The 26190-nt window shown below is 40.2% G+C and overlaps 1 protein-coding gene across 7 annotated transcripts in view; it reads right to left on the bottom strand.

Moving 5' to 3' along the window:
- Positions 1-26190, bottom strand: part of Stacl (SH3 and cysteine-rich domain-containing protein) — a 908463-nt gene that overhangs the window by 279065 nt on the left and 603208 nt on the right. For all 7 annotated transcript variants that reach the window (XM_083112374.1, XM_083112375.1, XM_083112377.1 and 4 more), the window contains exon 3: positions 3798-4020. In XM_083112374.1, the coding sequence (XP_082968500.1) occupies positions 3798-4020 (223 nt within the window). The remainder of the gene's footprint in view (positions 1-3797; positions 4021-26190) is intronic.

Raw genomic sequence — 26190 nt, 5'->3', positions numbered from 1 at the left:
GTAAACGTTGTCCTAGTTGATAAAATGTACTTCTCGTTGCTGTAAGGTTCCATTTTCACTACGCAGTACAGCACAACTGACGTGACTCCCACAATACGATTAGACTGCGTACTGATTGTATCCATCCTGCTTGATTACAACGCCACGTCTCGGAAATGTTCTGTTTTGTAAACAAAGAGTAAACCTCGGAACGCGCAAGGAGTAAAGCACTCTGTGTGACGTTTACAAACAATGAAGTCAGTGGCGGCTTGTAATCACACATTCGAAATTATCTCGAAAACTGCTCGTTTGCGGAACCATGTTTACTGAGACTTTTTTGCTTCTATTGTCGTGTACTTTCAACTGTGTCAGTTTGCGCTATTACTTATGATACACCCTGTGGATATACTTTTAAGGTTAACATACGATTTCTAAGGGGAAGGTGTGACCATCCTTGCCCCCCTTGCGGACGCCCATGCCCCTACATTATTATACTTTCACCTAGAAATTTAATGTAGAGGCATCTTATCGCCGTTATTAAACGATATTATACTCTTAAAGAAAACGAAGCATTTTCAAGCCGATTAAAGTTCAAAGCATCTGCGGGGAAAGGGAGTGCAGTAGCGCAACCACAGGGGGGAAATGGGCATTTCCTCTCCCCAACCTTGGAAGGAAATCAATTCTAGGGGTCAAGGGCGGCAAACATTGAGGTAAAGAAAGCAAGACTAGTAGAATCAAAGATTAACAGGACAAAAGGATACTCAAGATGGAATTAGTTTTCACGTCTTTCTTGCAGTATTTCTTCCAGATCGCCAAGAGCACCTGCAAGGGGGCAGAAAGGGGCAATTGCCCCCTTCGATATCAAATTTCCTACAAGTAAAAATACATTTCGTAAAATTTTCTTGCTCGCTTCGCTCGCATTACCTGCTTTTCTTACAGTCTTGTCAAGTTCAGAGCCGTAGCTAGGGGCGATGGGAGTTGGTATATCCATCAGTGAAATGGAATTAAAACAGCGACATAAAATAAGGTTTTTCTTTCCCGACTGAACTTTCATCAAGGCTTTTGCCCCCCCCCCGCCCCCCAATCAGAGGGTCTGCGCACGCCTATGCTGGAGTTTTAGCGCACAGTGCTAACCGCTACGTCATGGAGGCTGGCTTTTCTACTTCGAAATGAGATTTTCCAAGACGTGTATTCAAATTTAGAAATGTAATAGGAATCTGTCTGGATTTAAAAGAAAATGTATAAAAATATTTTATTGAACAAAGATATAGGTTATAAATGAAGTTAATTGAATATTATTCATTACGTCCCTTTCATATTTCTGCACATTGACTTAGAAATCACGGTCTTCGAATGATCAGTTATTCTTTACAATTTGCACATACAACCACACACTATTTTCCCCAACATTTCCCCACTGTTTTAGCGGCACGAACACGAATCAACCTTTCTATTAAAATGAAGGCATTAATACAAAATATAATTCGGTTTGGAAAAAAAATGCCAATACTATGAAGTCCGCCAAGGCGATGACCAGGTGATTTCCCCAACGTAATTACAGAATTCTGAGAGATAATTGGTTGGGGGATTGGCATTCCCAGAAGCAACTATTTCTCGAACGAAGAGCGATTGTCATGGGTAAAGATGTGCAATTTTTTCTGCCCCGACAAACGTGGAAGTTGTACACAAAGTTTTCACGCACGTGACTCGAATGTTGTGTTACGTATTGAGCAGTAGCCAATTTCTAAAAGAAACTACTTTCTAGTTGAATTATTCTTACATTAAATTCCACTATGATTTCTAACATGTCTATGCAGACACAGATGCACATGAAGACAGGTGCAAGGTGCAAGTATAAGGGTGAGTCAATTAAAATAAGTGATCGATCATTGGTTGAGGAGATGTCGTCACTTCTGAGGCTCAGTACGCTTTCATTATCTAGCTAATGTTCAGCTAAGATTACTATATTTGTATAGAAACAGCTCTATTATTAATAGGGTGACCAACTTTTCATATTTACGGGAGATTTAGCCGGGACAAATTTTGGGCACGGCGTCACTTCAGCAAGTGTTTATGGAATGTATAATTTTAAACAAAATATTACATTTTATATAATATATAGATCATAATAGAGAATAAAAATTTACCAATTTGCAGGTTTCTTAGTTCAACCTATATGCATTTGTTCACTGCTACTGCAGAACTAAGCTACTGTAAGATTAACGTATTAGCAACTTAAAACTATAGTGTAAATCACCAACCCTGAGACCTTCTGTAAACAAACCGTCTCACCGATTCGATGTATCACTGAACACGGAGACCTTCCCGCACGCATAAAACTCACCATGTTGAAAGTGGCACTACTTCCTTGCTGTTCACATGATTATTTTTAGAAAATAACCAATGTTATAAAATATCATTATGTACACAAATCTCTAAGCTCATTGAAAGTTACAATGCATATTCCTACAAAATGTTCACACTTATCTTGCCTTGCCATGTCACCAAGTTATTTTACGAAGTGCACTATATTTGGCGGAACAAAAATCGTTATTAGGATGCTTGTCAAAGTTTCCAACCGCAATAAATTTACCAACTTTCTTTGTCTTGTTTTGATCATCATCATCAATATACTTATTGGACTTACAGCATTACATATGGCTGTTTATGCAATAAACAGTAGGCTTAATTCAGGAAATGCATGTTACTTCTCTCTTCATAAACTTTTGTCTTTTCGTTTAATATCTAAGAAACTAAAAGTTAAAATATACAAAACAGTAATTTTGCCTGTAGTATTATATGGATGTGAAACTTGGTCCCTTACATTGAAAGAGGAACACAAATTGAGAGTATTTGAAAATAAGATCCTTAGGAAAATCTTTGGACCTAAAAGGGATAAGGAGACAGGTGAGTGGGGAAGGTTACATAATTTAGAACTACATAATTTGTATTCATGTCCAGATATTATTAGAAAAATTAAATCAAGAAGACTTAGGTGGGCAGGCCATGTGGCACGAATGGGAGAGGAAAGAGGAGCTTACAGGATTCTTGTTGAGAAACCTGATGGTAAGAGACCTTCAGGAAGGCCAAGACGAAGATGGAGGGACAATGTTGGATGGACCTAAGGGAAATCGGTAGGGATGGAAAAGAGTATATAGATCTTGCTCAGGATAGGGACAGATGGAAGGCCTGTGTTGCTGCAGCCATGAACCTTCGGGTTTAAGAAGGCTAGAGAGTTAGTAGTTAGTTGGTTGTTTATGCCCATTATATATTTTATTTACCATAAGATACAATTTACATAAAATTTACAAACAAATTTCAAATACACTCCTATCTATATCAAACCTTAGAAATATACATTACCATGTTATATCATTTTGTCTAAAAAAATGCAAGTAAAAAATATTCGATTCGCACGCAAGATAGAAACCAAATTTATGGGAAATGATTACTGGTGCAAGAAGTTAACTATAAAGGTGAATCAATAAGTACAGAAGAAAGAACATTGGGTTTAAAGTGAGACGTCATTTGCGGCAGCGTATCCCATACTACAAATTGGCCGTTGGTTTACCTTACGTAATGAATCCTGTAACAACGCTGGATTTTCGTGTGGTTTGCAATGCTTTCTGCATGCACGTGGTTTTGTTTACAGAAGGTCTCAGGGTTGGTGATTTGAACTTTAGATATTGACTTATCAGACACCCTGTATATAATATAATCATATTTTACTTATTCATGTAATAATAACTATAATTATTTTTAACTGATCTATTTTCATTATAGAAATAATATAACGATGACCAATGTGTGCCACTCACCTTGGCCAGCATGTCCTCAGTTTTGCTAAGGATTGTCTCGTAGCTCTCCCTGTGCGTGAACACCTTTCTCGATTGGATTTTCCTGTGAAAGGTTTTTTCTATCAACGGACGAGACACCTGGCGTCCGAGAATTGAAGCTATGTCGCTGTGGGCCTGAGAGTCGATTTCCACCTCTTGGAGGAGAGTTTCCCACGTGTGGAACAGTGAACTAGGACAATTTGGTCTGAAAGAACAAGAATACTTAGTCCAAGGACGAAATTATACTCAATGCTACAATTTTGCTAACGATATGGACGCGCGTATGGGTAAAAAGTACACTAGCCAATTTGAAATATATATTTTCGATCATTTCCAATGAGTGCCTGAGGCCACTCTTCTCAGTACATTTCCAGTGAGCCCTTGTGACTCGTAGAACCTTGAATCAGCTGTAAGACTTCGTTAGTTCGGGTCCCAGGGGCGTAGAAAGTGTCTGGGTAAATTTTACCCATACGCGGGATCATACGTCTCAGTTTGGTATTTCAACCAGGGTTGTTAAAAGTCCAGGAATTTTAAATAAATTCATTTCCGGTCCAGGAGAGAAAAATCAGCAAGCGTAAATGGGTTCTGGACCGTAAGGAACCTTTTTATCTGTAAGGTCTTTCAATTCGGTCCAGGAACCTTTTTACCAGATCAAATTAAATACGGTCCAGGAACCTTTTTTTGAATGAAACAATAGGCAACTTGGACCGAATTTAAATTGTGCGAGAAAAAGTTCCGGTCCTGCAGCGGAAACCAATAGAACCCATTAAAATGTATGGGTTTCTGGACTTTTAACACCCCTGGTTTCAACATTTTCTTTTTCTCATTTTTATCAATTGTGTAATGTAATAAAATGTTCAATATTAATAAAATTATAATAATCAATAAAGCTTTTTGTCATTCAAATACGTTAAAACATTTATGACATGGACTTATGAAGTAATTTTGCTTTGCAGAGAGCGTCCTTACGTTATGGCAGCGAGCAGTCATCCTACCATTTTCCCCATCATTATCAATTAAAAAAAAAGGTAAAGTGTTCCCCTGTGCCTAGCACCACGCCATGAAGGCGTATAGGGGGTGTGGGGGTAACGCCCCACACTTTCTTGATCCGGTCGTGAGTGGGGGTGATGTGATCAGCATCACGCCCCTGACCGCCTTTACCCCCCAGGGTTTCCCCCAGGTACCAATGTTATTCGACGCTGGGTGGGCGCCGGGGCCGCTTCCATCGTTAGAAAAGTTCCCGGATTTGAACCGGCCGGGATGGTTACATTGGTTCGATTGAACCCGCGACCTTTAGCATGGTAGTCAGACGCGTTACCGACTGAGCCACCGCGGCCACAATCGCGAATGGCTATTTACATGGTCCTATGTTCTTAATTCAGTCTTACCCACTAGCCTTTCAGCTGTCACTATTCAATTAAATTATGGGTTAAAATATACTAGAATAAAACTGTATTTATGCTACTGGGCATTCCATTATCACCTGTGGGACACGTGGACTAAAATTTTCACATTAAAATAACTGTTCTATTGAGTAGTGAAGCAATATTTTTCAAACAGTTTCTGTGTAACGAAATATGAAACTTAATACTGTTGATTAAACGTATCTACCCTTAAAATACGTTCCAGGATTTATAGCTGTAAGTGAACAATTTTGTGTCACGAGTGGGACAGACGAAACACTGCCTCATTACTTAATGAGAAGTTTATTTTAATTTTTGTAAATTGTCAAATGATGATAAATAAGTTATTTAAGACAAAGAGAGAAGCTGGTGGACCTTTGAATATTGTAGTGAAGTTGAGGGAGAAATGAAACCGGTAAAGAATAAATTAATTGTCTTTTTGGTGTCAAGGGTGGGACACAATACAAAACAAAAGCAAATCAAAATGTTATATTAAGGTAGCAATATGTAAAATACCCAGGGTTGTTAAAGGTCACATAAATTCTAATAGGTTCTATTTGGTTCCGTAACAGGACGAGAACCTTTTTTTCTTGCACAATTTAAATTCGATCCAAGTTGCGTTTTGTCTAATTAAAAAATAGGTTCCTGGACCGTATTTAAACTGATCCGGAAAAAAGGTTCCTGGACCGTATTTAAACTGATCCGGAAAAAAGGTTCCTGGACCGTATTTAAACTGATCAGGTAAAAAGGTTCCTGGACCGTATTTAAACTGATCCGGTAAAAAGGTTCCTGGACCGTATTTAAATTGATCCGGAAAAAAGGTTCCTGGACCGTATTTAAACTGATCCGGTAAAAAGGTTCCTGGACCGTATTTAAACTGATCCGGTAAAAAGGTTCCTGGACCGTATTTAAACTGATCCGGTAAAAAGGTTCCTGGACCGTATTTAAACTGATCCGGTAAAAAGGTTCCTGGACCGTATTTAAACTGATCCGGTAAAAAGGTTCCTGGACCGTATTTAAACTGATCCGGTAAAAAGGTTCCTGGACCGTATTTAAACTGATCCGGAAAAAAGGTTCCTGGACCGTATTTAAACTGATCCGGAAAAAAGGTTCCTGGACCGTATTTAAACTGATCCGGTAAAAAGGTTCCTGGACCGTATTTAAACTGATCCGGTAAAAAGGTTCCTGGACCGTATTTAAACTGATCCGGTAAAAAGGTTCCTGGACCGTATTTAAACTGATCCGGTAAAAAGGTTCCTGGACCGTATTTAAACTGATCCGGTAAAAAGGTTCCTGGACCGTATTTAAACTGATCCGGTAAAAAGGTTCCTGGACCGTATTTAAACTGATCCGGTAAAAAGGTTCCTGGACCGTATTTAAACTGATCCGGTAAAAAGGTTCCTGGACCGTATTTAAACTGATCCGGTAAAAAGGTTCCTGGACCGTATTTAAACTGATCCTGAAAAAAGGTTCCTGGACCGTATTTAAACTGATCCGGTAAAAAGGTTCCTGGACCGTATTTAAACTGATCCGGTAAAAAGGTTCCTGGACCGTATTTAAACTGATCCGGTAAAAAGGTTCCTGGACCGTATTTAAACTGATCCGGTAAAAAGGTTCCTGGACCGTATTTAAACTGATCCGGTAAAAAGGTTCCTGGACCGTATTTAAACTGATCCGGTAAAAAGGTTCCTGGACCGTATTTAAACTGATCCGGTAAAAAGGTTCCTGGACCGTATTTAAACTGATCCGGTAAAAAGGTTCCTGGACCGTATTTAAACTGATCCGGTAAAAAGGTTCCTGGACCGTATTTAAACTGATCCGGTAAAAAGGTTCCTGGACCGTATTTAAACTGATCCGGTAAAAAGGTTCCTGGACCGTATTTAAACTGATCCGGTAAAAAGGTTCCTGGACCGTATTTAAACTGATCCGGTAAAAAGGTTCCTGGACCGTATTTAAACTGATCCGGTAAAAAGGTTCCTGGACCGTATTTAAACTGATCCTGAAAAAAGGTTCCTGGACCGTATTTAAACTGATCCGGTAAAAAGGTTCCTGGACCGTATTTAAACTGATCCGGTAAAAAGGTTCCTGGACCGTATTTAAACTGATCCTGAAAAAAGGTTCCTGGACCGTATTTAAACTGATCCGGTAAAAAGGTTCCTGGACCGTATTTAAACTGATCCGATAAAAAGGTTCCTGGACCGTATTTAAACTGATCCGGTAAAAAGGTTCCTGGACCGTATTTAAACTGATCCGGTAAAAAGGTTCCTGGACCGTATTTAAACTGATCCGGTAAAAAGGTTCCTGGACCGTATTTAAACTGATCCGGTAAAAAGGTTCCTGGACCGTATTTAAACTGATCCGGTAAAAAGGTTCCTGGACCGTATTTAAACTGATCCGGTAAAAAGGTTCCTGGACCGTATTTAAACTGATCCGGTAAAAAGGTTCCTGGACCGTATTTAAACTGATCCGGTAAAAAGGTTCCTGGACCGTATTTAAACTGATCCGGTAAAAAGGATCCTGGACCGTATTTAAACTGATCCGGAAAAAAGGTTCCTGGACCGAATTTAAACTCATCCGGAAAAAAGGTTTCTGGATCGTATTGAAACTGATCCGAAAAAAAAGGTTCCTGGATCGTATTTAAACTGATCCGGAAAAAAAGGTTCCTGGATCGTATTCAAACTGATCCGGAAAAAAGGTTCCTGGACCGAATTTAAACTGATCCGGAAAACAAGCTCCCTGAACCGTATTTAAAATGATCTGGTAAAAAGGTTCCTGGACCGAATTGAAATACTATACAGATAAAAAAGGTTCTTTGCAGTCGAAAACCCATTTACGCTTGCTGATTTTCTCTCCTGGACCGGAATTCAATTTATTTAAAATTTCTGGACCTATAACAACCCTGGATTAAAGTAGCAATATGTAAAATAGTTTCGACCTTCTAAATTACACTGGGGAACAAAAAAAAAGATTTTATTTTGTGGCATAAAGTTTAATAACAGTTTCAGCACACAAAACAGCTGTGATTGCCAATTGTATGATTCGTTCAGTTGAATTGACTCCAGTTATAAAAATAAACACACCATGGAAAATGTAGGAGGTAAAATTACTCCACGCTTTTCTCGGTAATATCAAAATTTTATAATGGGCTGAAATTCCCATTAAGAAACTTATTTATTTATTTGTAAATTGTTGCTAGGCAACTTATGAAGCATTGCTAGGCAATATATCTCTTAATGTTGAATTTTGTAGTATAACTAATGGAGCCGTCTCGCGTCACTACTTGCGCAGAGAGACTTGCTTTCGTTTGCCTGCTCCACAGTTAGCTGGGACGGAGTATATGCATATGCAAGGTAAAGTTCTCCGTGCAATAGCAAAGTGCCATGAAGGCACATTCAGGCGTGGTAGGGTCCCACACATTCTATATTTCTGCCATTTTGGAGTTGATTTGATCAGCACCACGCTCCGACCGCCTTTACCCCACAGGGTTGCTGGTTATTTGAGGCTGGGTGAGCCCCAGAGCCGCTTTATACAGGGACAAGGCCGAAAATCCTATAAGTATACGGGGGTAAATGCCCTTATCTAAAACCCTTACCTTGAAGTGAAAAAAAAAGGGTTGTAAATAACCCCTTGACAAGGGTTAAAATGCAAGTTGTGCCCTGCACAGGACAAACACAACACATTAAAAATCGTAAGAATAGTCTAAAAGCTTCTTTAGAAACAGTGTAAAAGGCCCGGTGTTCTCAAACATTGTCATCATCCCGCAACATGGATGATAAGTAGTGCTCGGAAGTTGAAGACCTTACACTAGCAAACAAAGACCTATAAATAGATCTAAAAATATAAAAAAAAGACCTAAAAAGAGGAAAAAGGATGTATAAATGTGATCTTCAGTTTTAATTACATATTTAATGAATAAAAAAATACAAAATTCTGGTGGTATGGAACACACAGTGCGAAAAAACTGAAAGCTTCAAAACACAAGAAAGTTGCCACTTACAGGGCGACCTTCCAGACAAGTTACGGTTAAAGGACCTTGTACACTCGAAATATAAGGAAACGCCCCCCCAAGCGGTTATGCAACCCAGAATTTTATATCATCTAGTTTCGCCAGGAAGAGCAGCTCGCGAGAAGCGTAGTGTTTCCAACTCTTGAATCTAGCCACAGATTCACGCGACCGGGTGGAGATCTTGCTTTCCTCTTGATTTGATTTCATTGGACAACAAGTTTATATTGAGAATGTCTCTGGTAATAATAACAAGTGTTATTAACATTTATGCTTGAGTTTTTTATTATTCTTTTACCACTTCCGAACGAATATGTGAAGAAAGGAGGTATCACGGATTTCGCTATCGCTCGGATACTTGACACCTCCCATGAGCGAGTCCTGCAGACGAAAAGATAGCATTATGACTAATTCTGTTATCTATTTCAGAAAAAAAGTCCCTTCCGATAGCCTAAAGTCGCCTTGTAATCAAGAGGTCCTAGATACAATTCCCACTGGTGACCCACCACTCTAGATCATAAGTCCCGTTTCCATTAATGTATCTGTGCATAAATTGAAAACTAAAATTTTCTTAAAGGTTTACGTGTGCTCGGAACAACCTTTGAAAGGCAAAAGTAAAATGACATGGAAGTTGTGATTGGTTTTTACATCACTGGCGCTAATGCGAACACCCGAACTCCATTGTTGCAGTTATTCTTTTCGAGATTTTTCTCGTTGGTCCTGCCACCATAGGTAAGTCCAAAGAGAGGATTCTGACCCCCATAACCACTCCCTCCCCGTTCAGTGTGCTTCTGCTTTTTCCACTGTATCCTATTTGCACCCATTACACATTTTTTTTTCATTTTGCAATAACGCTTTCGGCTTTTTTCTTCAGAGTTATTATTTTTGTTTTTAAATGTTTGGCGACATCTGTTTTGGAAAAAGTTCCACGAAGTTTGTTTTAAGTGTAAATGTATCTGGACATACAGTGTGGAGTGGGATTGGAACAACAAATATGAGGTTCCGTCGCGAAACGAACAAGCGCTCCTTTGATTATGTTTTCTTTCCACGTTTATTAAAATTTGCTTCCTTCAGCCTACTTCCGATTGTCGTATATTTCAATTCGTATCAGTTCCTTTCCTTTTTTTTCATTTGTATTGTTCGAGCCGTGATAACTTTCTCTCTTAATCTGGTTATTCGAACACTTTTATACTTTTTTTTCTCGATTTTCCCTTCGCACTCATTACAGATTTCGGTATCGCGCTTTTCCATATTTTCACTAATTTAATTCTCTTGTCTATAATTCCTTTGACTATTTTTAATTTGCCCTTAGTCCGAATCAAGAAAATATGTTAGGAAATGTTTCCCGTGTAAATCTTATTGTATGGTGGTGTAGAATTCATGCCAGCTTTTTCTTGCGATAAGGGTATGGCCCGAGGTGGAGAGAAGAAGGAAAAGCTGCGCGGGTACTTTTCGTCCCAAGATTTTTTTCCTTGTGGTCGATCTATACCTGCGAGCAAGGGGGAGGGGGTGGCGAGCAACACTGCCACAGCGAGTCGCTGTAAATGATTTCATCGTCTGTGCTGGGTGAAACCGGTTCTTGGTGCTCCTATACTTTTCCGATACATTTCTGCCAGCCTTTTTAGCGAAACGAGGTCATATGTTCCAGATTCGAACTCTGGTCAGGCATGAATGTATCACTGAGTTTGTCCCGTCACAATTTTATAAATTGATAATTCATCCGTATTATCGCGATTAACTCAAGAGGCAGAAGAGTGATGTAAAATAACCGAAATAGAAATTGATGCATTTGTGCCTGGTGCTAGTGTAACGACGAAGTTAACTCTTTATAAATGATGAAATAGGTAGCCCCTTGCGCTCAAATACACTTATAAATTGGCAAAAAAAATAATAATCCAACTTATCGCTGATCTCTTACTACATTTGGAATACAGCCAAGAGCGATGTAAAACATTGTGAATGTTTCATATCCTATAGTCTTTCTTTTTCTCGTAGCGGGGGCGGGGTTCATTCATTACAAATATCTAGGAAAGGATTTAGCAGCAATCCGTGATATACTTAAATATCATAACATGTTGCGTAGCCAGGGTTCTTGTGTCCTAGCCTCTGATAATTTTGAGTTTTTCTTTTTCGTTGTTTCTTTATGACAATCAGTTTTTGTCACCTACTTTTTTTATCCTAGGTTTTCGTTATTTTATATTTTTCTGTAACTTCGTATCCGCTTGAAGCTTCGGTAGAAAAACACCACGTTTCTGAACCTTTTGTGTTTTTCTGCTTTTGTCGACTTTTCCCCCTTTCGGTCGTAGGAGCTCGGGACCAACAATATGCTGTGATAAATCCTTCACTGTTTTTGAGCGACTTTTGTGCATTTGGCGACGGAAAGTCAACTTGGGAGGCCAATTACTGAAGGAACATGTTACGTACCGGATGAGGGTAGAACTATTCTTTTCACCCCATTCTAACGCAACACGTGTGCTTGAAGAAGCTGGACCAGGCAAAAAATGGACGCTTGACCACCAACGTCGTAACTCCAGATTCCCGCGCCTAAAAGTCAGTCCGTTGTATTCGAAGTTTCAAGCTGTCTTTATATAGTGGCAGAACGGACAAACACTTACAGTCTACCGCCAGTTTTCGAACCGACAACACCTCTGCGACAGTCGGAGTAAAGTTTCGGGACTTTGTCTTTTTTCTACCGCGCCGTGTATTTTATCCTGCGTGAGTGAGTGACAGTGACTAGTTGTACGAATACGCCGTGTTAATTTGTGACCTGTGCACTGGATTCGCGTTATTCGTTTTGTGACGAGGAACATTAATACCACAATGGCGGGCTAATCACGAGAGAAGGAGGGCCTGGGGTCTTCCTAGCCTGCCTGCATGAAGCCGACAACGCAGCAGATCATCGCTCAGCGTCGCGACGCCACACTACTAAAACGCCGCCACAAGCGCTACAAAAGCCACAAACGACACATCGCCACAAACGACGCCCACAGCCCGATTAGAAGCCATGAAATGATACCGCCGAGAGCCGCCAGTCGAGACGCCGACGCCCGACGAGAATTCTACGGAGAGAGAGAGAGAGAAATTGGAAGATGAAGCGACACCAGCCCACACTTAGATCTACCGTCTAGAAGAGAGATTGAGATAATGAAGCGACACCTACTGCGTCTTGAGACGACGCCGACGTCCCGCGTGAGATTAGCAGCGAGAATCCACGAGTACCCCCGGTAAAGAACTTCGCCCCTTTTCGCCGTCCCCCCAGAGAGAGAGAGAGAGACGATGCGAAGCAATTAATCGCTCCATTACGAGGCCGACAAGATTATCGCCGTGATGCAGAAGCGTAAAATGAAGGTGTGCCCAAGAAGATTGCGAAGTGCCGCTACAAAGAAGTAGCGTGGGGAAGTGTTAGTGTCGCAAAGAGGACCGCGGGTTAACGTCACGCCGCCGTTTAGAGGACTACGGTAAACGTCGCTGGAACGTCTAGAACGTCGAGTTGGTATAGTATACTACTGTTAATTTTCTATATGTGTGAGTGATCATCTACCCAAGCCTCCAAAGATCGGCCGTCGGACGAAAGGATGCCAGTATTTAAAGTTAAAAGTCGCGAAGGTATTGATTATAATTATTTCTTGCCAACATAATCTAAATTTCAAAACAATTGCTAATTAGGAAGATCGATTCACAGCATACTGTTGTTTTTCCACGCTCTGCGCCGAACTGTTGAGTAATATTTTTGTTTATGTCACCTTATATGCTTTACTCGCTAATATTTGATTAAAACTGCAAAAATCGTGTATCTATTGCAGAAATCATCCCTCAAGTTTGCTAAGTGAGGAAGTAAATTAACTGCGTGCTATTTTTAATATATATTCATACATAAGTGTCTTCATTTTTTCTGTAAACATGTATGCCTTGCAGTTGATATCTATGTTGCACGAGTTGCGTGCCCTGCCTAATGTTACTGAAGTTCCAAGGCGCATTAGTAATAATTTAAACAATAATTGTTTAAATGTTTTTGGTAAATTGCAAGAATAAAAAGTTTACGTGTCATGCCCGTTGGCAGAATGTAATGAGCACGCGCAGATGAAAGTTTAGTATCTTTAATTCTAAGCCAATTAACGTCTTCGGTATACACGTGATACCTCCCAGGGCACGGGAAAACATTAAGATTTGCAGTAAATTAACCAAACTCAGGATGTCCTTCCCGGACGTATGAACAGTCGGCTGAAGTACATCATCCCGCCTGATAGATATGAATCTTGATATAGAAGTTACGAGATTAATGGAAGTTCATGTGATAATTTTTGTGCTGCTGTTACTATGATTTTTAGTGCATTTCGTTATGATGTAAAAAGTTGTTCTTAAATTGCATAATCAAGATAAATATATTCTGAACCTAGATGTTAACACGTAAGTCCTGAGTTTGTTAATTTACTGCAAATCTTAATGTTTTCCCGTGCCCTGGGAGGTATCACGTGTATACCGATATACAGTCTCATGTTACTCATTCTCAATTGGTATTGAGATAAATCTATTCTTATGGATATTAATATGCTATAGTTGAACCTGGCACGACCGTGTCAATAATTTGGCGGACAGAACGTGGGGCCACGAACACATTGTGCATTAGTTACGTTAATCTTTGGTAACGTGTTTTAGATTTGCAGTTGACTCAGAACTTTTGATGCGCAACAATGGAAAAGAAAATATTAAGAAGTGGAAGCAAAGCGTTAAATGTTGACGAAAGCACAGTTCATGTGTTTTGCTGTGAGACTACATCAAGGCTTGATGATACGTTTGTTTGCACTGAGTGTCACAATACTTTTCATTTGAATTGTGCAAAGTTAAAGTCACCAAAGGAAAGTAATTCTCCTTGTGAATTAGCATGTCTCGCATGCAAAGAAAAACTTGCAGTTCCTGTTGTTCCTGTTACTGCTGATTTGCTTGCGTCATTGCAGCGAATGCTGGAGGCAAATTCCAGCAACCTGGAAACTAGAATCGAGAAAAAAATGGCCGAAAATTCTAGTAATCTAGAACTTAGAATCCAGGAAAGGATTACCGAAAATTCTAGTAATCTAGAATTTAGAATCCAGGAAAGGATTACCGAAAATTCTAGTAATCTAGAACTTAGAATACAGGAAAGAATTACTGAAAATTCTAGTAATCTAGAACTTAGAATCCAGGAAAGGATTACGGAAAATGCTAATAATCTAGAATCTAGAATGCGGGAACATTCTGATAGCTTGGAGGCTAAGTTACATGAGAACTCTAGGAGGTTAGAGGATAAACTTCAGGAAAATATGAATATCTTGGAGCACAGTTTACAACTAAGACTAGAAGAAAGTAGTAGAACTCTTGAGTGCCGGCTAGAAGCAAGGATGGAGGAGAAACTGGCCCATAGTTGTTCACAACTCGCTACGTCCAATTCAGAGATGGGACGGAGGATCGAACAACTGACTCTGCAAATGTTTGAGGGACAGCAGAAATTGAAGGAAAGCCTTGAAATTGAGATGATGAGCTTACGTCAAGCATGTCAGTCAAATTCTCAACAGCTGGAATCTAAACTCCATGAAACAGTTGTTCTGTTGAGGGAAGAAGCTGAGCAGACCAAGGAGGAGTTCCGAAAGGAAATCAGTGAAACGCAGAGCGGTTTCAGAGAAGAAATGTCCAGAGAGTTGGACAACCAGGTGACCAATATGGTATATCAGCTGAGAGAAAACGTGAATTTGCGAGTTGAAGAGACTGTGGCGGAAAAACTTAAAGGCACAGAGGGTCCTAGAGAGAATGCTGAAGAGTGGAAAAATGATATGGAATCCAAACAAGGGAAGCTTTCTTCAGACATGCGTAATCTTTGTGACGAAGTGGCTCAAATTTCAACCACTTTAAGCAAGTTGCCACTCTCCGGTGAACCAGAGTTACCGCGGATGGACCAGCTGGGCCCGCCTTTTCGAAGGTTGCTGTCTCCTAGTCGTTCTGAGGTCTCTTCGGGGCAACGAAACCGTACACATGTAAAGAAAAGACGCCACAGAGAGATCGTTTCCAGTTCTTCAGGCAGCGAGTCGATTTTATCGGAAAAGAGAAAAGAAAGAAAATCTCGAATCAATGCTACGCGTGGTGGGATGACTCCCCGGATGGCTGACCTGAATTCCATGCGGAAATTCGACGGAAATATTATAGCCACTTCGGCTGAGATTTATCTCAAAGAATTAGATACCAACCTTGAGATCCTTCAGATCCCGCATAGATACAGGCTGGAGATTATTCCTCGTTTGCTAACGGGCATGGCTTATCATTGGTTCTACTCTCATAAGAATGATTTCCACACATATTCAGATTTCCGTAGGGCGTTTAAGAGGCGTTTTGCGTCTTCAGAGGCAAAAGAAAGGGAGTTGGCATCTGTTAGGGCCAAACGGTACAATAAAAACAATGACAATAGTTTGGAAGAATATGTTTGGTCTGTATACTCTGCTTACAGAAACCTGAGTAGCCACTACACAGAGCATGAGGTGGTAAACCTCATAATCGGCCAATTGCCATATAGAGTGAAGCAATTGTGTATGGCCCACGCACCCGTAACTGTTGATTTGCTTGCAGATTTTGTTAAGAGATACGAGCAAGCGGAAGAGCAGGATGCTTGGCGAACTGCGTGGAGGAAGGAGAATCCTACTCACCAGAACAACAGAGATATTCCAGGCAACTCGGCAAACAGAAACCCGAGGGTTCGTATGGTCCAGAGGCAGAATAATTGCCGTGAAAATCGCCCTGCAGGTCCATATAGAAACGGCAATCGTTATCGTCAACAAAGCCAAAATAGGCAGAGACGTGAGTATGCTGCTCCCAGATACGAACCTTGTGAGAGACCACGAAATGAGAACCGTTTATCTTCACCGGAGCACAGTGAACCTTTGAGGGAAGGTCGTAGCTCTCCACGATTCCAAGCGGCGAGCAGTGGCTTACAAACAGATGCTGCAGTGTCGTACCCTAGTAACGAGCAGCAACAGAGCGTTGAGCTGACCAGAAATTTTTGCTGGGAGAATGGAGCAAATCTCGACCAGGTACGGGATTTTACCCCACGCCTGGCATAGAAACGTCCCCTTCTGATGTCGGGCGGTCTCGGATAGAACTGGGGCCTGCAGAAAATAATTCCCAGTCTGTAAGTAATGATCTGAAGCTGGTGTTTGTTATTAATCATGAAGAGAGTGAGTTTCTTTACAATTTGTGTCAGGCTAGTCAGTCTAAAAACTTTGGAAGAGCGCCTGAGTTCAAGGCACGTGTAGCAAATGTTGATATCACTTGTATAGTGGACACTGCAGCTGAAATATCTGTTCTGAGTCTCGAGATTTGGAAGAAAATAAAGCAAAATTTGCCAGGGGCCATGTTACAAGCTACTCCAGAGGTACGACTTATTGATTTCGCTGGAAAAAGTCGAACTCGAGTTGTGGGAAAGCGCAGAATCGTGCTGGAAATTGCTGAGAGCACCATACCTTTAGAAATTTTTGTTGTGAAGGATTTGCCTTCAGACTTATTATTGGGTTATTCGTTCCTGCAGAAATATGAAGCAGAGATCAATCTCAAGCATAAGAAGTTGTATCTAATGGTGGATGGAGAGCCAATTGAGCAAAAGCTAGATGATGATGATTCCGTTGATAAGCAAATGAGCGTCCGGAGGATTGAAGCTAGCTACGATAAATGGGCTACACCGCTAGAGGATATAAGGGAGAAGATTGACTCCAGTGAATTATTGGCTAAGGAACAAAGAGCCGAATTGTTCGAGATATTTATTGCCCATAGTAAGGTGTTTTCAGAGAGGCCTGGCACTGCCAAGAACTTAGTTTGTGATATTCATTTGTCCAGTACCGTTCCAGTGAGTCAAAAACCGTACCCGATTCCAGTGGCAAAAAGAGCAAAACTGGAGGCTGAACTGCAAAAATGGAAAGATTGGGAAATAATTGTGCCTTGTAACTCTCCGTACTTGAACCCGCTCATTGTTGTGGACAAACCGGATGGTTCTGTACGTCCGTGTGTAGATTTTCGGTTGTTGAACAAGTTTGTTATTGTTCCTAGAAGTTCTGTTGAACCAATAGACGAAGCACTTCAGAAATTTAAAGGTGCCAAGTACTTCACTAGTTTTGATTTGGTATCCGGGTATCTGCAGATTCCTGTAAAGCAAGAATGCCAGTCATACACTGCATTTTCTTATAAAGGAAGACAGTGGATGTTTACAAAAATGCCTTTCGGAATAGCTAACGCAGTTTCAGTTTTTGTTTCGGCTATGCATTCTATATTTGGGCCCGAAACTGATTCATTTCTGACCCAGTATATCGACGATTTATTACTGTTCGATTGTGATTTGCAGAAACATTTCCGGCACATTAATTATGTTTTGACCAGACTAGAAGAAGTTGGAATGACGGTGAAGTTGAAGAAATGTGACTTAGTTAAGTCGGAAATATTATATTTAGGCCATATTGTTTCTGGGGATTCCATCCGAACTGATCCTAAGAAGAACGACGCCATTTTAAATTTTCCTAGGCCTAGAAATAGAAAAGACGTTCGGAAATTTTTGGGACTTGCCGGTTGGAGGAGAAAGTACATTGAAAATTTTGCAGTAAAAGTGCAACCACTTACTTATCTTTTGTCCAAAAATGTGAAGTTTCAATGGACAGAAGTAGAAAATGAAGCTTTCGAATTGACGAAACTTGATTTGGTTAGTGCACCTGCGCTATCGCAACCAGATTTTACTAAAGAATTTTGTCTACAGTCAGATGCATGTGGAAAAGGGCTTGGTTGCGTTTTGTTCCAGACCGACGGACATGATATTTTCGTTATCCAATATGCTAGCCGAAAGTTACGTAACAATGAACTTCATTTTTCTGTTCATGAACTTGAGTGCCTTGCTATATTATTTGGAATAGAACGCTTTGCAGTCTATCTTAAGGGGCGAAAATTTAAAATTTATACTGATCATAAAGGACTACAGTGGCTGCAAAATAGCAAAAATTGGAATAGTCGATTGACCCGTTGGTCTTTGAAAATCCAATCATATCAGTTCGAAATAGTGTATGTTAGTGGAAAAGAAAACATTATTCCTGATACGCTATCTAGATATCCTGTGAAAGCAGATACTGAGAGCAAACCGGAGTCTGATTGTCTGCATTACCACATAAATTTTCTGTGGGAAGAAGATGAAGATGAAGAAGTGAGTGATTGGAAAGAAGCCCAGGCTAAAGATTCTTTTTGCAGTGAAATGATTGCTAAACTTCATCAGCCTACTGAAAACGAAGATGCAGGCATGACCAGGTTACGGAAGTCCTTTAAACTTCATCATGGATTGCTGTTTAGAAGTTACAGTGGGGAGGCTCCACAGTACAAGTTGTGTGTTCCGAATTCCAGACGTCCTGAGCTGCTGAAAAAAATTCATGATGACGGCGGTCATTTTGGTGTGGGAAAGTGTTATAGGCAATTGCAATCCCGATATTATTGGAAAAAAATGAAACCTGATATTTCTAACTATATCCGTGATTGCCTGATTTGTGCAAAAGTGAAGCCTGACAAGTTAGGTATCATGAAGGAAAAGCTGCACATTAGTGGAAAGGAACCTCATGAGATGCTTTCCATTGACCTTATTGGAAAGTTACCGCCTTCTTCAGGGTACTATTATATTCTCAGCCTTATAGATGTTTTCTCCAGGTTCGTCACAGTTTATCCTGTGCGGAAGGCTAGTACCGTTGAGATAATTCGATTAATGAAGGAGAGATATTTCGCCCATTATCCAGCTGTTAAACTAATTTTGTCGGATAGAGGATCCCAGTTCACTTCCAGGTCATGGCAGAGTTTCATCGAATCCATGGGAATGAAACATGTGTGTACGACGCCCTACCACCCTCAAGGAAACTTAGTAGAGAGAGCAAACCAAGAGATAACTCGTTTACTTAGGGTTTATTGCCAGCACGATCACCAGATTTGGTCCAAGCATCTTTATGAAGTTGCCTGGTTAATTAACAATTCTCTTTCTGAAGTTACAGGATATTCACCCATTGAATTGTTTTTCCACCATTCAGTTCCACCACAAGTGCTAAGAGATTTTCCATGGCCTGTGTCAGAAGACGGTGAGAAAGACTGGCAGAGTAAGGTTGTTCAAGTGCAGTTAAGGGAACGATATTCTGTGCAGAGGCGGAAACTGAAGCAGAAGTGCCATGCTTTGCAGTTGAAGGAGGATGACCTGGTGCTGCTAAGAAGTCATCGTCCAAGTTCAGCTGTTAACCGAACCATTTCCAAGTTGTTTTATTTGTGGACAGGACCGTTCATAGCTACCCAAGTGAAATTCAACACGGCAGTGTTATTGGACACAAAAACTCGTAAGGAAGTGTGCAAGGTAAATTTCGACAATCTGAAGATTTTTAATTGTTCTCCAGACATGAGGAAAATACTTTTAGAAGGTTGAATCCAAAATCTCCTAGACTGTGAGTGCTTCCACGAGTCGTCGTCGATTTTGTTTCTCAATGGAGGGGGCGATTGACATGTCCTTCCCGGACGTATGAACAGTCGGCTGAAGTACATCATCCCGCCTGATAGATATGAATCTTGATATAGAAGTTACGAGATTAATGGAAGTTCATGTGATAATTTTTGTGCTGCTGTTACTATGATTTTTAGTGCATTTCGTTATGATGTAAAAAGTTGTTCTTAAATTGCATAATCAAGATAAATATATTCTGAACCTAGATGTTAACACGTAAGTCCTGAGTTTGTTAATTTACTGCAAATCTTAATGTTTTCCCGTGCCCTGGGAGGTATCACGTGTATACCGATATACAGTCTCATGTTACTCATTCTCAATTGGTATTGAGATAAATCTATTCTTATGGATATTAATATGCTATAGTTGAACCTGGCACGACCGTGTCAACGTGTCATGCCCGTTGGCAGAATGTAATGAGCACGCGCAGATGAAAGTTTAGTATCTTTAATTCTAAGCCAATTAACGTCTTCGGGCGCAGTTTAATATTCATAAGAAAAAAAACTAAATATTGCATGGTGTCTAAAAAAGGGCCAATGTATTTATCTTAATGTAATTATTCCCCTGCGGTATGAGAGAGTGTGTGAATGCTTGAATGATAGTGAGGGGTTGTGTAATCTGTCTATTTTTGTGTGTTATATAATATACATTTTTGTTATTTATGATTTGACTATGATTTGTGTTCATACAAACAGTATACTAATCCTCATAATTATTGGTATTTATATTTTAGTTCAACGTTAAGTCAGCAAAGCATTTCTGCGGGCTAACATTGATTATTATTATTATTATTATTATTCAACGTCACTTTATGCACGAGTCGGCTATTCGTCGGGGGTAAAAACCGATCCGGTCACACGTACCCTGGAATCAAAACCGTTAGCTGGGCCCGACACCTAGGAAGGGGACTTCGGTCTCCGGACTAAGTGTCAAACATAGGTCATGTAAAAAGGCCCGGTGAGATCTTCAATCTTCATCAATTTCCCTGAAGCATCATCCATGCTCTGTCGCCATTCGCTATATGTAAAAGTTGACATAAAATGAGTAAAATTTGAAAAGAAAACACAAGGATCTACTTTTCTCATAGCTCGCCAAACATGCACATTTCTGTATTTTATGCTTTCAGCGCTATCATTATTCTTGGCAGGCAATGGAATTGAAGCAACTCTCACAACTAACGTAAACTACATATCACTCAGGCATGACAATTCTCGCGGGCAAAGTGGATTTTTTTTTTGTATTGGCACATGGTAGCACAATAACTATCTTCTGGCCTCCTAGATTTAAATCCGTACTCTTTATTCCAGTTGAGTGATTGACTCACAATTTTGCCATTGAAGGTTTGGGTTGTATTTGGGTTATATATTGTGTTTTTGGTGCGCTAGGAAAAAGCAATCCCAAAGGTTCGCACTGAACAGAAAATTGTGTGCTTTCCCTCTCTCTCTTCCAACTCCGTCCCTATCTCTCACCCCACGTCCCCACTATTTAGGTAAACTGTTTTCCGAAGACTATCCACATTGAAAATAATATTCCCCAATTGTTTTGATAGGGCATTTCTATTGCTCCGAACGAATTATCTCCGTAAGAGGACTAGGGCCTCCCCGATGGCGCAGTCGTAGTGTCGTCACATTTCAATCAAGGGGTCCCGGATTCGATACCCGGTGGAGGCACATAGTAGTTCGGAACCCACTATAAACTGTAGGTCCAGTCCCAATTAGCCTTTCTGTGCACAAGTGGACTTAAAAAACAACAATTCAATTCAATTCAATTGAATCATCTTATCAATATTTTTAAATCTGCATGCACCTGCTTAATTTAATAGATTATACATTTATATTCATTGCGGACAGAAATGTGAGAGAAAACAATGCATTTTTTTCAGGGAATGCATGAGTCAATAATAATGTATATTTTGCGGTATATACTCTTTTATATTGCATTGATTCAATAGTATCCTTATTTCCTAAAGCAACGTAGTTTCTTTGCACACACCAGGCAGGCCCTGCTTTGACTTAAACCTCAGATGCAGTAACTTCACGGTTGCCTTTTGCCACCACGCTTTGGCTTTAATTCGAGCCCCGGTGGGTGCTTCGTTCGAGATCCTGCAGCAGTTTTACTCGTATGCCTTGAGCATGCCACTTGCAACGGAACCAATAAAATGAAACTTTCTGCACCGTAATGGGCTTGAAACTCTACATACACCAGTGATAAGGTGTTTTCAAGAGGTATGTGCCACGTGCAGCATGTCCCTTCGGTCCGAATGTTCCTTTACGATATCATTTCATCATGCCTTACACCAGCGGCGTATACTCGGGGTCATCTAGGTAATCGCAGATGACCCGGCTGTATTTCTTTCTTTTTTTTTAAAAAAAAAAAAATGTATACATTTCTTCGCAATATTCTTCCAAACCAATTTCGATGCATACATTTCTTTGCTTCCAGCGCGCGAATGCTTCCAACCGTTTGCCGCTGAATGTCCGGGAACCTTTCTCCAGTCGGTGGAATGACTTCAGGGAATCTCACCCTGTAGTCATTCCTCCCGTTTCCCTTACAACCCTTGGCGAGGAGGAGGAGAGAGGAAAGAGGGGGAGGAAACACTGCTTCTCAGGCGCGGTGATTCCGTGCCCAGGGTAACCACCTTCTTGTGAGAGTCCACCGGTCGCACTCTCAACCTTCAGAGCCTTTACCGTTCCCTCTGCTGAATAGGAAAAACATACCCGGTAGAGTGCGAAGAACAGGAAAATTGAATAACATGGGCAAAACCAATTCTACGCTAATTTTCACTTTACATTTGCTTCTGTCTTGCTGATTTCTGTTACTTGAACATAAATTTATCAAAAGGAAAAAGCTTAAATATTGAAGATGAAGCAAACTAAATTAAAATTCAAAGCTTAAGCAATTATAGCATCGATATGCTGACTCCCCCCATCCTTGTATTTACAAAAATAGTGATTGTTTCTCCTCTCTAATCTTCAAAAGCAGCGAGAATACTTCTTTCACGGAACTGAATATTTTTTAAAGGGAAAGATATCAAAAATAAATTATATATATATATTACTTAATTTATGTTGCTATATTCCGCCTCTTTAGATTAATAGTGATGAAGATGAACGACTTAAACATAAAACGAAAAAAAACACATCAGGCACGTAGCCAGGTGGAGGACTCAGGGGGATGAAACCCCCCTCCCAGAAATCTTACAAATATCTAATTTAAAAAGTGTATAGTGGTAATTAATTTTACTTCATTAGCAGGATTAAACACCTTGCATAATACGTTGTAATAATCTGAGATTCATCTTCAGAACTTCTAACCCCACTGTTTCAACTTTATGTGGCGGCTGCTAATAAGGGATGATCCCCATCCCGAAATAAAATTCTGGCTCTGGCCTGCAATGATTCGAACTTTTAAAACCTGTCATTTCGAGCTCGGAAAGGGATTTTTTTTTATCATTCATAGGGAATTTCATTCTGAGCCAGGAACACAACAACAGAAGTTTGGCGCGTGAAACTGAATGTGTGTAGTCGTTGGCTTCGTGCTGTGCTTCGTGTTTATTATTTATTTAGGTGAAAGTGTTTGTCATGATAGTGCTGTGTTAAATTGTAATGGATGTGATACAAGATTTGCTGGTGTAACCTTTTGGAACAAGAGCTTTTCAGGAGAAGTTGCAAATTGTTAATACAGGTAGTCCAGTGTCATCGCTTGAACTTATTTCTACACACAGACAAAAATCGGGAATATGTGAGGCATTTTCTCAAGCAAATTATGACAAAACAATGCTATGATTATAATCATATATAATATGGTTGACAGGAAGTATAAGTGTTAATAAGCTTTGCATTTTTGTTGGCCGTGCTTACTTTTCGGGGCTGATAAGAATGTATGGACGCGTGGCGGATACTGTAATCTTTGCAACGCTTGTGCCAAACATGAAAAATCCAAAAGTCACATAACTTCCTTTGTTAAGCTGCAATCTTTCGCACAGACACGTATTGACGTGCAACTGGACAAACAGCGTGCTTTGGATGTGGTACGGCACAAGTAATCGGATCCTGGAGTAAGTTGAATTTTGCACTTAAATTAATATTGCGGGTTTGTATTTCACTAGTGCACGTCTTTCATTTTATATTTCACAGGTTGTTTTTTTATAGCTTTATAATACTGTCTTGTTTTATTATTTGAAATTCTACACGTATATTAAACTGCAATAACGAGAATTAATTGATTGTGGTCGTAGCAATAAGACAAACATTCCGACACAATATTCCTAAATCCAATATGGATCCTGACATAAATTGCACGGAAACTTTTGGAGTTTGAGGATCAAGGGTCGGAGATTACCCACTCGTTAGAACCAGCATACGCCACTGCCTTACACTTCGGAATTTCCAAGAGAGAAGATAGTCCGCATGTTCTTGTGGGGCGGATCTGCTTTCAAGAGTAGATTGGCCAGCCAAGTCTCCCAATCGAAAACATTTGGGCGTTGATGGTGAGAGAGTGGGAACCTAGACAACTGAGAACAATGGAAGATCTACAGGCTGACGTGTTTGATGTTTGGGAGAGTTTAAGGAGAAGACCAAACATCTGCTCGTGGAATCCTTGCCTCGTCGACTAGATGCAGTGCTTGAATCCAACGGCGGGTGGACACAGTATTGAAACTCCGCACGGTTTAACCGATGTTCTTCGCTACATCCCAGAACAAAACTAATAATTACACACATCTCCATATGCAACTTATATTTCCAATTCTTTCTTATTGATACCTTGGTGCTCATGGTTACTTTTTCGCACACCGGAACCATTATATTATATTCTATAATATTAATATTCACATTATTGACAGATTTGATTCACATGAAATTCAAATGCGCAGCACACATGCACCCATTCCTAACACTTAACTGTTAGTTACATTACACCTATCACGTTGTCACAGTTCTAAATCAGGGGTGCCCAGGAAATTTGACTGAGTAAACAGGGCACAAGTTGAATTACGTCATCAATTACCAATTGCTGTTATACAAATAGTCATTTGTAGATTGTCAGGGGAATTGTTACGGGTAATAAGTAATATTGGTGGGGAGGCGATATCCAACTCTTACATATTAGGCCTTAGATTGATAGGGAAATTATGGTGGGCGATTAATAAAGTTAGTGGGATTTTCAGGTAGCGGGATTGATAATTATTTTGGGGGCAGGGAATCCTAACTCTTGTGTATTACAATTATGTCTTAGATTGCTTTTTTGGAGGGAACAATATCAATAGGAAGTCTAAAATTGGCATGAAAATTTTGTTGGGAAGGTGGAGGGGAGGGGAATGAAGTTTTGATAAAGTGTTATGTCTTAGATTGTGAAGGGATTTCTGACGATTAAGAAATTGACAAAGATCCGGGCGGGACTCGAACCCGGAACATTCGGTGTCTGGATCGTTAGTCCACCACTAACCGCGCTTGGCCGCAGAGCCGGTTCTCTTTGGTGGCCAAGCGCGTTAAGTGGTCCACTTCCGATACCACGAAATTTCCGGGTTCGAGCCACGGCTTCAGTATTGGTATCATGGTATAAATTTAATCCAATCGCCACTCATCCTCATTAGCCGAAAGTGACAGAAGAGCGACTTAACATAACAAAAGATACAAAAACAACTTTAACGTTCTAGTAATTTCTGATCAATAGATGCGTATTAGCTTTGATTGTTGACTCTTTAATGATAAGCTTACGATTATTATTGTTAATATGAATTGCCATCCATCAACAGAAGGACGGACCAATCGATCATTTCATTCATGTCGTTTTTTTTGGTATTTGTTGTCCCTTCGGATCAGCTTCGAAACCTAAGGAAATTATTAGATGTTTGTCTGAAGTTAGTGACAATGGTTCTTTAAATTCCTGTAGCTCTTTCAGCCGGCGCGGGAACCACCTTTATGGCAGTGATCCTCTGTTGCCGCGTTTACCTACGAATGAACTCGTGGTCAATCAACTAATTAGGCCTACCGCTTGGGCAAGAAATGATAACTTCACATAACCCTCTTCTTCGAAGCAGCCAGCGGGGAAACAGAATTTTGTCAAAATAACCCTTCTGCTCTGTGAATGAACACCGGTTCTAACAACGTTTCTACTTAATTGGACATTATCCATTGTTTTTCCGGCGAACAATTTTTCTATGTCTGTAGTGTGATTGGAACTATGACAGTCCGTGATTTTGCTTCAAATCCGGTCCGCTAAGCAACAAGTCTTAGATGCCCATTCGAAATCGACAACTATAGAGCAAAATATGATTGAAGTGAAGAGTCTTATTGAATGAAACATAGCTCGACTCAAATTTGAATTTTTTTAGATAACTTGCGTGCACTTCGTATAGAAGGCACCACGAGACTATTTGGCATGGAAAATAGACCTTATTCCAGCTTCGCTGAAAGTTCGATGTATATAATAATTGTCAGTCATTAAGTTCAA

Source organism: Lepisma saccharinum, chromosome 26, assembly GCF_977018435.1.
Source record: "Lepisma saccharinum chromosome 26, izLepSacc3.1, whole genome shotgun sequence".
Classification (NCBI taxonomy): domain Eukaryota; kingdom Metazoa; phylum Arthropoda; class Insecta; order Zygentoma; family Lepismatidae; genus Lepisma; species Lepisma saccharinum.
The sequence above is the reverse complement of the archived record's forward strand: the minus strand, read 5'-3'. Positions and strand labels throughout refer to the sequence as shown.